The sequence below is a fragment of the Chrysemys picta genome, chromosome 4 (genome assembly GCF_011386835.1).
Source record: "Chrysemys picta bellii isolate R12L10 chromosome 4, ASM1138683v2, whole genome shotgun sequence".
NCBI lineage: Eukaryota > Metazoa > Chordata > Testudines > Emydidae > Chrysemys > Chrysemys picta.
In genome coordinates, this window is record NC_088794.1 from 22,864,732 (window position 1) to 22,876,790 (window position 12,059).

A 12,059-nucleotide genomic window follows, 5' to 3' on the forward strand; every position below is an offset into this window, starting at 1 on the left:
GCAGAGCCCAGCCGCAGGGCACTCCCTGCCCAGAGACCAACAACCCCTCCCCGCAGAGCCCAGCCGCGGGGCACTCCCTGCCCAGAGACCAACACCCGCTCCCCGCAGAGCCCAGCCGCAGGGCATTCCCTGCCCAGAGACCAACACCCCCTCCCCGCAGAGCCCAGCCGCAGGGCACTCCCTGCCCAGAGACCAACACCCCCTCCCCGCAGAGCCCAGCCGCAGGGCATTCCCTGCCCAGAGACCAACACCGCCTCCCCGCAGAGCCCAGCCGCAGGGCACTCCCTGCCCAGAGACCAAGACCCCCTCCCCGCAGAGCCCAGTCGCGGGGCACTCCCTGGCACAGACACCGGCACCCCCAGAGCCTTTACTCCCCCCAGCTTCTTTACTGTCCCACCAGTCGGTGCCTATACAAGGAGCCGCATGTTAACTTCTGAAGAGCCGCATGTGGCTCCGGAGCCACAGGTTGGCCACCCCTGATCTAGATAGTCCCAGTGCTAGTGCCCCTCGCGGAGATATAACCCACCAAGACCCAGCATGCGTCAATCCCACCATAGTCTGTTGTGAAAGGAGCTGGTGGGGGTCACCCCAGTGTCTAGGAGCCAGATGCCCCCATCGTGAGACCATCTCCCAAGGAGATGAACTGCGGGGACTCAGCCTTCCCCGATCCCTCTGGGGCAGTGTGAGGGGGCCTGGAGCTGCTGCTGCCTGTAATGGGATTGAGAGATTTCAGTCACCAGGGCTTTCCTTCTCACACACACCCCCCTCCTGGGACATATAAGGACACATGCTGGGGAGGAAGGATGGCCTAGTGGTTGACACCAGTGAGAGCTGGGCCCAGGTCCCTCCCTCTCTTCCCTGTCATGTGCTGCGGTGGCGAAGCGGTTCAATGTGTCTGTGAGACGCCGTGCTGCCAGTTAGGAGGGGAGGTGAGTGTGACCTGTTACCCTTCTCTCTCTCTCTCTCTCTCTCAGCTGCAGTCCTGCAGGTGGTCCTGAACTCCATCATCCAGGCCATGGTGCCCCTGCTCCACATCGCCCTACTGGTCCTCTTCATGATCATCATCTACGCCATCGTCGGGCAGGAGCTGTTCAAGGGAAAGTTGCACAAGACTTGCTACTACATCGGGACAGGTCTGGAACGTGGGCGACCCTCCCACCAGCCGGGGGGGCCATGCCATAACCCTCCCAGCCACACCATATAGCCATATAACCATATGACGTGGCTGGGAGGTGTATGCCATATCTGGGGGCGTTATATGACTACATGGCATGGCGGGGAGGTGTATGGCATGGTTGGGGGCATTATAAGGCTATATGGCATGATGGAGAGGTATATGGCATATCTGGGGGCATTATTTGGCTATATGGTGTGGCTGGGAGGGTTATGGCATGGCTGGGGGCATTATATGGCTATATGGCATGGCTGGGAGGTGTATGGCATGGCTGGGGGCGTTATATGGCTATATGGCATGGCTGGGAGGGTTATGGCATGGCTGGGGGCATTATATGGCTATATGGTGTGGCTAGGAGGTATATTGCACTGCGCCAGAGCCCTCCTCTGGGTGGGGCTGGGAGCTAAGGCACAAGCAGCAGCAGGAGTGTAGTTGTCCTTCTCCTCTGCTCAGCCTGACTTCTGTGCTTCGGTTTCACCCTCAGATATCATTGCCAAAGGGGAAATGGAGAAGCCATCCCCGTGCACCACCACCGGCCACGGGTATCACTGCACCCTCAACGGCACTGAGTGCAGGAGTGGGTGGCCAGGGCCCAACAACGGCATCCCCCATTTTGATAATTTTGGCTTCGCCATGCTGACTGTGTACCAGTGCATCACCATGGAGGGCTGGACGGAAGTCCTCTACTGGGTAGGTGAAGGCCTGAGCCCGCTGGCTGCGAGGGAGGAGACGCCGGCACGCTCTTTGAACAAGAACATGGTACTAAGCGGGTTGGGCTGGCCAGGCTTCCCAAATGGTGGGGATCCTTCCGGGGCAGCGAGCCCCGCAGACTCTGCAGCTACTGGATGATGTATCCACTGAGCAATGAGCTCCCAGGGAGAAGGTGGCACCCGCCGGTGCAGCAGAGTGTTTGAACCCTGCCTAGCCAAGAGAGTCCCTGTCCAAGTACCGCTGAGACTCTCAAACGAACCCCACCCTTGCCTTAAAAGACAGGAGCCTGGTGGGAGCGAGTCCTCGGACGGCTCCTCAGCTCTGGAGCTCAGGTATAAGCGACCATAAACTTGCCCTCCAAGCCACGAAGAATGGTAGGGGAGGAAGGATGGTGTGACGGCTCAGGGACAGGCTGGGAATTGCAGAGCTGAGTTCCAGTCCCGCCTCTGCCTCTGGAAAGCGCTTGGTGTGTTACCCTTCTGGGCATCCTTTGTTCCCAGGAGTGTGGGCTGAGGGCAGCTTGAGACACAGGTTGCTGGGCCAGTGTCTGATATTGTATCTGGTGGCTTTTAATAATACCACCACCTAGCTCTTATACAGTGCTTTTCACCATTAGATCTTAAAGCATTTCACCGTCATTAACCCCCCCTGCCCCACTCACCCCCCGGGAGGCAGGCAGGACAGTGCTATTATCTCCATTGCACAGATGGGGAGCTGAGACCCAGAGGCTAAGTGACTTGCTCAAGGTCACACAAGGAGTCTGTGGCAGAGTAGGGAGTTGGGTCTTCAAAGCCTTAAACTAGTGCCCTAACCACTGGGTTCCTGGGAGGAAGGCTGGTCAATGAGTAGGGACAAGTCTGATACCTGGGAGACCCAGGTTCAATTCCCTGCTCTGCCACAGACTCCCATTGTGACCGTGGGCAAGTCTCTTAGTCACTCTGTGTCTCAGTTCCGAATGCGTAAAGACTGTGAGGTGCTCAGCTACTCCAGTAATGGGCTTACCTGAGCCAGGTGGATTTGGTTCTCCCCCTGGATCTTCATCTGCCTCTGTCCTGCTCAGGTGAACGACGCCATCGGGAACGAGTGGCCCTGGATCTATTTCGTCAGCCTCATTCTGCAGGGCTCTTTCTTCGTTCTCAACCTGGTGCTGGGCGTGCTCAGCGGGTAAGGCGTGTGGACTGCATGGTGCCGCTCTCCTTTCTATCTGTCCCAGCAGGGGTCTGCCCTGAGGGAGGGGCCGGGCCCTTATTGAGTTTGGGGATATGAACAGAAAGTCTGAAGGGGGTTTTTAATCTTTTTCTTCCCTTCTTCCTTGGTACCTTGGCTATCAAGGCTATCAAGCCTTGTCTTCCCTTTTCTCTTGGAGAACTCTTTGGATGACTCAGGAATGTGGAGCAGGGGCGCTATCAGCCCTTAATTGAAGGGACAGGATGGTGGAATTCTTAACACAGAGAGCTTTTCTCCCCAGTCTTAACAAAACCAGACAATGAACACATTGTAATTATTCAGTTGTATTGTGGTAGCACCTAGCAGCCCCCATTCTGGCCCAGGACCCCATGGTGCTAGGTGCTGTGCAAACACAGAACAAAAAGACAGTCCCTGCCCCAACAGCAGTTTTAAATAGTCCCTGTAAAATTCCCTTCCCTTCTCAGTTAACCAGGTGTCACTTCCTTGGTCCCTGCAGTGTCACAATCTTACTAGTCCTCGAGTCTTCCAGCGTAGCCAAGACATGAATTAAAGCAAACGGGTAAAATACCACTGAAAACAAATCCACCCGTCCTTTCCAGGCCTGCTTTATCCCTCAGAAGGGAGGAAAAAAAGGCCAAGCCCAATGTTTTTCCCCCTTGACAGGTCACCTTTACTATGGAGAATGTGGGAAAATGGGCACAGCTGGCAATCTCTCTGCACCCTCCAGCTGCGTGAGCTTCCCCTTTAGCTCTGACACTCTGTTATGATTTTCTCAAGGCTTTCCAGTATCGGATACTCCTGTGTGCCTCAACAGCAGCAGTGGGGACAGCCATTAGTGCTCCTAATGTTAACCTGCCCTCTTTACAATCTAGCTGTAGTAGTTGGTTCTGTGGTGTCCTGTGGCAAGGAGTTCCACAGGATGATAAAAAAATGGGGAATAGGGAAGCGTTTCCTGTTATTAGGTCTGTATTCCTCCCCCTTCCCCCGCAATTTTGTATTATATAACCAAGGTAAAAGGCAGGACTGATCCATTCTCAGTCTTCAGTTGAGTTAAAGGAGTAATTCCACCAGCTGGCAGCAGTAGTAGGCTCTTGTCCTCTCTGGGGACTAGCCACTAGAATAGGACGTGGCACACACTTGATGAGTGTGTCCCATGAGCAAGGTCTGGATTGAAGCTGCCCGCAGAGCCCCCTCTCCATTGGCCTCATGCCAACCGTCTGCGTTTGTTCCAGGGAGTTCACCAAGGAGCCTGAGAAGGCCAAGTCACAGGGCACGTTCCAGAAGCTGCGAGAGAAGCAGCAGCTGGAGGAGGATCTGAAGGGCTACATGGACTGGATCACCCATGCCGAAGTCATGGACAGCCACCGGGCCAGGGGAGAAGGTACCATCCTCACCTGGGCAAAGCCTCTCGCTTCTGGAGAATGGTTAAATCCTCCACCGGGGGTGGGGGGGGGGGTGTCTGTGGGATGAGCGGGGTGGGAGGCCGGGAGAAGGTGTGCACTTGCTCCTAGTTTACTCATTGAGGGAGGCTGCCCCTCCCTTGACATTATCCAGGTTCAAGGATTAGAAGCTGCTTCAGACTCGCCAGAGATGAAGAGTTTTTGGAGAGGAAAGACCGTCCTATGGCATAGGACAGGCCAAGGCCTTGGGAAGCCCGTAGGCTGTTCCTGGCTCTGCCACTGACACACTGGGTGACCTCGGGCAAGTCACTTCACCAATCCGTGCCTCTGTTTCCCATGTGTAGTGGGATGTACTAACACTTGCCCATTTGGGGCTGAAATTAATCACATTTGCTAAGGGCTTTTGAGAACCTGAAGTGGAAGTTGCTATAGAAGAGAGTTATTGGCCCCCCTTCCCCATTACCTCCCTGGGATGCTGTTATGTGATTGGATATAATCCCTTGGCTCTTTGTTTACTCTGTGGGGCATTTTACACAGCTGTGGAGCTATATGTAATGATCAGAATTCTGAACGCCATCGCTGGTCCCCTGCTCTCTATTGCCACCGGTTACACTCCCGCGGTGTCTAGTATTGCTCCGTTTCTTCGCACATTACGATGCCAAAAAAAACCTCCTTCCCAAACTTGTTCTCTTGAGTGCGGACGTGTCTCTTGAGGAGGTTTGTATCTCTTAGGGAGTTATTAGATGGGAACCCTTCCTTTGCAGATGTGCTTCTCAGGGTATAGCTACGCTGCAATCACTTTCATCTAGCCAGCTCGGTCACCAGAGCCGGTGAAGCCGCAATAGCCCTGTGAGTGATTATACGCTGATTTCACTGCTCCAGTATCGGAGCTAACGAGATTAAAGTGCTCTCAGGTGCATCTGCACAAGCTGCGATCACACCTCCGATTGCAGTGTGGACATACCCTTAGAGTTCCCCTTCCCTCTCCGGTGGGAATCCATTGCCGATGTCCCCATGTGTCTCTTGAGGGGGTCCCCAGCTCACTGAAGATCTCTCTCTTTCATAGGGATGCTGCCATCAGAGGAAGGGGGTTCAGAGACCGAGAGCCTGTCTGAAATTGAGGGCATGAACAAATGGATTCTCTTCTTGTGAGTACACACACACACACACACAGAGTCTCTCTCTCTCCTGCCTGATCCTGGCTCTCCTGCTCTTGGAATCAATCCTGTTGTAAGAGCCCCTATCGGAAGAGCTGGTAGTTTTGTTGGGGGGGTGGATACACCATGTTCAGTGCAGCCCACGCAAAGGTGGATTTTGCTATGTCCGGCTCTGGAAAAAGGCTAGTTCAGGTGGTATCCCGCCTCTTCTTTTGGGGGACCATGCGTCAAGCTCCTCTCCACTATCCCTCCTCCTGCCCAGCACACCCCAGGGCTCCGGGAACTGCGTGAGTGGTGTCAGGAAATCCAAGGTCATTCCAACTGATGAACAGGTGAGGCCAGCGCACTCTTTAAGGGGCAGTGACCTCTCCAGAGCATGCACAGGACCGGCCGCCATGCGGAAGGGAAGGCATCTCATGGACCCTGCGCTGGGCGAGCAGCCCGGACACCTGGGCAAGTGCCTTAGCTTCACCATCTGTTCCTATTCCTTGGGCAAGTGCCTTAGTTTCACCATCTGTAAAATGGGGATAAATGAAGCACACTTCCCCAGGGCTTTAAAACAAATTGTTCATTAACACACCAGCATCTCCTTTGTTACCCTGGTGCATCCCCATTTGGCGTCGTGGTGATTGAGTGGGGACTTTGACTCTGTGCTGGTAATAGTTTGGGATGGAGGAAAGGTGGTAGAGAGGGGCAAAGCGGTATCCCTGCCTGCAGAACCCCTCTCCTATGCGTTTGTGTGGGTCCCTGGGAGCTGGTGGGCAGGGCACTTTGCAATGACTCTGCCCTCTGGGGCTGCGTGCTGGGGGGGCAGGGAGCCCTGAAGTCACCCCTCTTGGCCCATCTCTCTAGCCGGCAGTGGAGGCGATGGAACCGCCTGTTCCGCAGGAAGTGCCGCGAGGTGGTGAAGTCCAAGTTTTTCTATTGGCTGGTGATCCTGCTCATCTCTCTGAATACCGTGTCAATCGCCTCCGAGCATCACTGGCAGCCCGAGTGGCTGACTCGTGTGCAAGGTGAGCAGGGCGGCCCGGGGCTGGGGAGCCGCTGCCGGTTCAGTGCATCCACGGGCGTGCATGCGCACACGCCTGCCCACAAGTGAACACCCACATAGACACACACACACACCAACGCACACACGTGCATGCGCCTGCACACCACACACACACGCAAAAGTGCACGCACACCCCCGTGCCTGTGTGCACATGTAGTTTCCTCCCAGTCTTGTGTTTCCCCTCCTGCGCACAGACCCGCCTCTTGCTGGGGTGGGGAAGGAAGCGTTCTGCTGCCGCTGCTCAGGGCTAGGAGCTGGGCAGGTGAGTGTGAGTCAGGCTCCTCTTCCTCCCTGCTGCGCTGCCCCAGGATCGTAGGCTGGGGGAGAGGGAGGCAGCAGGGGGCGTAGTGAGAAGGCGGAGGAGGATGTGGTCTCATGAGCAGCTGCTAGTGGCCATCGGGGGATCTGCCGCCTCAGTCCAGAGCGCTGACCGGCTGGGTTCGCTGCTTGCAGACAGTGCCAACCGGGTGCTGCTGGCTCTCTTTGCAGCCGAGATGCTGCTGAAGATGTATGCGCTGGGCCTGCGCCAGTACTTCATGTCCCTCTTCAACGGCTTCGACTGCTTCGTGGTGTGCGTCGGCATCCTGGAGATTATCCTGGTGGAGATCAACGTCATGTCACCCCTGGGCATCTCCGTCCTGCAGTGCATTCGCCTGCTGAGGATCTTCAAGATAACCAAGTGGGGGCACCTCTCCCCAGGGCCTGGGGTCAGGCAGTACAGGCAGGGGGGCTTGCACTGGGAGGCTGGGCTGTCCTTACCCCTTCTGAGGCCTCAGGCATGACTACAACTATGAGCTGCCAGAGGCTGAGGAAGGGGAACTGGTGAGTTCTCCGGCCTCTGTGTGGCCAGGGTCAGGATACCTAGTGTCTGTTTACAACTCTGGGAGGGGAGTGGGGTCTAGTGGTTAGAGCTAGGGCTTAGGTGTCAGGACTCCTGGGTTCTATCCCAGCCACAGGAGGGGGGTGGGGTCTAGTGGTTAGAGCAGGGAGGCTGGGAGTCAGGACTCCTGGGTTCTGTTCCCAGCTCTGGGAGGGGAGTGGGGTCTAATGGGTCAAAGCAGGGGGCGGGGAGCTAGGACTCCTGGGTTCTCTCCCTAGCTCTGGGAGGGGAGGGGGGTCTAGTGGATCAGAGCAGGGGAGGTGGGGGTCTGGGACACAGAACTCTGGGGCTCTAATCTGACACTGACTCACCGCTATCAGCCCCCAGCTGATCAGGCTGTCCTGTGAGTGGTGGGGCAAACCACACTCTGAGTAGTTACCTGCGGCCCTGCTGGAAGGAGGGCGTGGAGAGTGCAGGGTCTGAGCCCTCCTGCCACGAGACAAACCAGCAGCTCAGCCTGTCCTTTGGGACCCAGCGAGGCTCCTCACAGCTACCCGGAGCAGGAGCCCGCTCTGCCAGAGGGGTCCCAGAGACACAACAGAGCTGGGAGCTGAGAATGCCACAGGATTCATGAACCTCACTTCCCTAGGTTGGGATATTTGGTGGCAATAATGAAAATGGGGGGAAGCTGGGCATGGGGTTCACCTGGCTCCCCAGATCTATCTAGGTAGGTACTTATCTGCCCTCATCACCATAACATCAGAGCAACGGATTCCTCCTCATGCCCCCTGTGTGGCAGGGCAGCATCCTTATTCCTGTTTCATGCATGGGGAACGGAGGCACAGAGGGGCTAAGTGCCAGCCCCATGGTTGCACAAGACATCTGTGGCGAAGCCAGGAACTGAGTACTAGGATGTGTTTCCTAATGGAGAGCACACTTGAATGGGAATCAGGAGACGTGGCTTCTACTCCCAGCTCTGCCACTGGCCTGCTGGGGGACCTGGGGCAAGTCATGTCCCTGGCCAGTGCCTCAGTTTCCCCACCTGTGAGATGGGGACAAGGAACATGGCCTCTTTTGCAAAGCACTTTGAGATCTACTGATGAAAAACTCCACAGAAGAGCTAGGCATTATTCTTATCATCTCCTGTCTAACACCTGGTCCCAGGACCACACGGGAGACATTTGGCCAAGCGGAGATGAGATGATGGAGTGTCCCCCTCGAACTGAGCAGGGCATTCCCCTCATCACCCTGCCCCCCATTTCTGCTTGTGTGCCCCAGTGGCGCCTCTCAACGTAAGCAGCCTGTGTGCCTCTCCTCACGCTAGGTACTGGACCTCTCTGAGCAACCTGGTGGCATCCCTGCTAAACTCGGTCCGCTCCATCGCCTCCCTGCTCCTCCTCCTCTTCCTCTTCATCATCATCTTCTCCCTGCTGGGGATGCAGCTCTTCGGCAGGAAGTTCGACTTTAAAGACATGGAGGTGCGGCGCAGCACCTTCCATAACTTCCCCCAGGCGCTCATCAGTGTCTTCCAGGTACGGGGCATGGGGTGCAGCGGGCATCAATCCCACTGGTCTAACGCATAGAGGAGGGGCTGAAGTCAGGATACCTGGGTTCTTTTTTGGGCTCTGGGGGACAGTGTGACTTAGTGGTTAGAGCAGGGAACAAGGAGTCAGGACTTCTGGGTTCTGTTCTTTCTGGTCCAGTGGAATGGTTCTACTTGACCTGTTCTTTCACTCACCCTGTCTCCCAGATCCTGACCGGAGAAGATTGGAATTCAATCATGTACAATGGGATCATGGCTTATAAAGGGCCCTCCTTCCCCGGCGTGCTGGTATGCATTTACTTCATCATCCTCTTTGTCTGCGGGAACTGTATCCTCTTTCTAGCCAGTTGGGGAGTAACAGCTGGGCGTTTTCTTGTCTTATCCAGCACAGTCACATCTAGGTTCAAGTACACATCGGGGAAAAGCTATGGGGCTGGGTATGGTATGTTCAGACATCATAGTACCAGGAGTGAGGGAAATGATGCAACAGGAGTGTGGGTTAAAAGGGATGAAAAAATCCGTTGGGACACCGACAGAGATTCACTGGTGACAGCCAAGAGGCAGCTGTCATGGGTACACAGAGGGCTCGTTGCTGAACCTGGGGTTCTCCCCACCTGCCTGCGTACATTGCTTAGTGTCACCACACAGGCTCTCGCTAAGCCTGGGCCATGGAAGGGACTCATTCCTTACATATGAGCATGCTCCCTAAGCTCCTTAGCCCCACCCCCTCTCAGATATCTGCTCAATGTCTTCCTGGCCATCGCTGTGGACAATCTGGCCGAGGCCGAGAGCCTGACGTCGGCCCAGAAAGCCAAAGCCGAGGAGAAGAAGCGGAGGAAAATGTCCAGGTCGGTGCTGCTCTCTGCTGCTTAAAAGCGGGAACCCCCAAGGGCCCAGGGCTTGCAAATCAATGTGAGCTGCTGGTCTTGGGCATCATCTCAGCAGCATTCATTGCATCTCTGCCATGGCCTCACTCCTCACCTCTCTTTTGTGGTTCCCCCGTCCAGAAGTTACCCAGAGAAATCTGAGGAGGAAAAGCTCCTGCTGGCCAAGAAGCTGGAGCAGAAAGCCAAGGAATCCCCACCACAGCCAAGGTCAGTGCCGCGACCCCTCTGAGCTTGTCTGAACAAATGTCTAGGGGAACTTTCCCTGGCAGTTGAGGAGTACGGTACCCAGCAGTAATGTCTTCCCATTATTTGTCCTGTCGTGCATGAAAGGTGGATGGCCATGGCAGGAGGGAGGGAGATTTCCCCAGGGCCCACAGAATGACTGGGGACAAAATCCTGAGCTTCAGCAGACGCATCTCCGGCGACTTGTAGCAAGACGTCCATTCTGTATGCCCTGTAGGCCCGGATCATTCCTCTGACGAGCGAGCCTGCTTTCCCTGTCCCCTCCCAAAAAGCGTGGCGGGGGGACGGGGAGTGGGACTCAGTGGGTACAGGCCCAGGATCAAAGGTCCCGTATCAAAGGACTGTCTCGGTGGAGTTTCCACTCAAGCTCTTGTTGTACTTAAAGTACTGCACAGGATCTTTTCAGGGGGAATAAGACAAAACGCCACATTTATTAGTAATACATGTATTCATTAACACTGTATTATATGCATATAATATATTACATTTACACTCACACACACACACACACACATACACACTCCGTCTTGTTGTTACCAATTAGTTGCTCCCCTTAACTTCACTGGCCAGGTGAGTTAAATGGGGGAGGGGGTGGAGCCGGGCTGCTGCCAATCCGGATCGATGCTCCCATGTTGACAAGACGAGACCCGGGGTCCTTTGCAAGACACCTCACTTTTATAACAGCTTTCCTCTTATGCAAATTTATACCAGATTTAAACTCTGTGTTTGTGTCCATTGGTCCTTTGTGCTGCTTTTTTTTGAGTGTTGTCCCAATGCTGCAAAGAGGGTGTTTCCAAAAGAAGGTGCTTGCTTCTAACCCCCGAGGCCATCGGTATGTCTGCTTGTCTTTAATGAGCCCACTTGACACGTTTTATTGTCCTTGGGTCTGGCTCCCAGCCCCTCTCCAACAGTTGAGGCTGTCTGGAGGTGCTGCCTTCCATGCCTTGCTCATTCACACCTCATTCATTCAACAGGGCAATTGATTAAGAGTGGGGGGGGAGAGCTCTTGTTCTACTGCTAGCAAAAAGAAATTTTTCTTCTATCTTATTCTATCCTTAGGGGCTATAATATTATACCAAGGGCAATGCAAAGTTTCTAAATGAGGCTTTGATACAAAGTTCCATGAAAACAGAGGTCACACGTGGGTTGACCCACCACAAGGTTATATGAAGAGGCACAATGTAAAGTCATATGAAAATTATCAGAGATTGATCTACAATCTTTCTACACACACTTGTTCACAGACACACACACATATAGGGCCCATCAGAGGCCCTTGTCCAACTGGCCAGTGATCCTGGCTCCCCTGCCTCCTGTTATTTTTTATTCATTATTTCTATTATGGTAGCGCCTAGGAGCAGTGGCAGATTAGCCACTGGGCCCGGGGCCCCAGCCAACTGGGGGGCCCCTGGAAAAAATCTGCCGGCAGCAGCGAAAGCCTGGAGCTGCGGCCGCCGGGCGGGTGAGGCTGGAAAGCCCCCACGCACTGACCCTGTTCCGTGGCAGAAGTGTTGGGCAGGGGAAGCCCCCTCCACAGCAGCCAGACCCTGGTCCCACAGAGAAGCACGGGGGTGGCAGGGGAAGCCTCAGCGTCCAGACCCTGGGACTGAAGGAGCTTTCACACCCTGCTGTGGCCCCAGGGCCGTGGCACGGGACAGAGCTTCTTGGTCTTGGGGTGCAGTGGGGGGTGGCAGAAAGGAGCAAAAGGGGTTGTGGGGCTGCAGTGGGGGGGCAGAATGAGGAAGACCCTGGGTGGAACAGGGGCGGGCCCCAGGGGAAGGGGCAGAAAGGGGTGGGGCTGTGGGTGGGGCCACAGGCGGAAGGGGTGGGGAGGGGCCCCCCACTTGCTCTGGCCCAAGGCCCCACGGAACCTTAATCCGCTTCT

At 55.4% G+C, this 12,059-nt stretch overlaps 2 protein-coding genes across 2 annotated transcripts; both read left to right on the plus strand.

The window, feature by feature from the left end:
* Positions 1-986: 986 nt before the first annotated feature.
* LOC135982921 (voltage-dependent L-type calcium channel subunit alpha-1S-like) lies at positions 987-8,968 on the plus strand. The gene is made up of 7 exons (XM_065591651.1): positions 987-1,133; positions 1,659-1,864; positions 2,946-3,049; positions 4,306-4,454; positions 5,540-5,621; positions 6,483-6,643; positions 8,826-8,968. The coding sequence occupies exons 1-7, from the start codon at positions 1,016-1,018 to the stop codon at positions 8,840-8,842; spliced, it is 837 nt and encodes a 278-aa protein (XP_065447723.1). The 5' UTR covers positions 987-1,015; the 3' UTR covers positions 8,843-8,968.
* Positions 6,663-7,635, plus strand: LOC135982922 (voltage-dependent L-type calcium channel subunit alpha-1S-like). Its single transcript, XM_065591652.1, has one exon. It carries the CDS (start codon positions 7,047-7,049, stop codon positions 7,461-7,463), a length of 417 nt encoding a protein of 138 aa, XP_065447724.1. The 5' UTR covers positions 6,663-7,046; the 3' UTR covers positions 7,464-7,635.
* Positions 8,969-12,059: the final 3,091 nt, after the last annotated feature.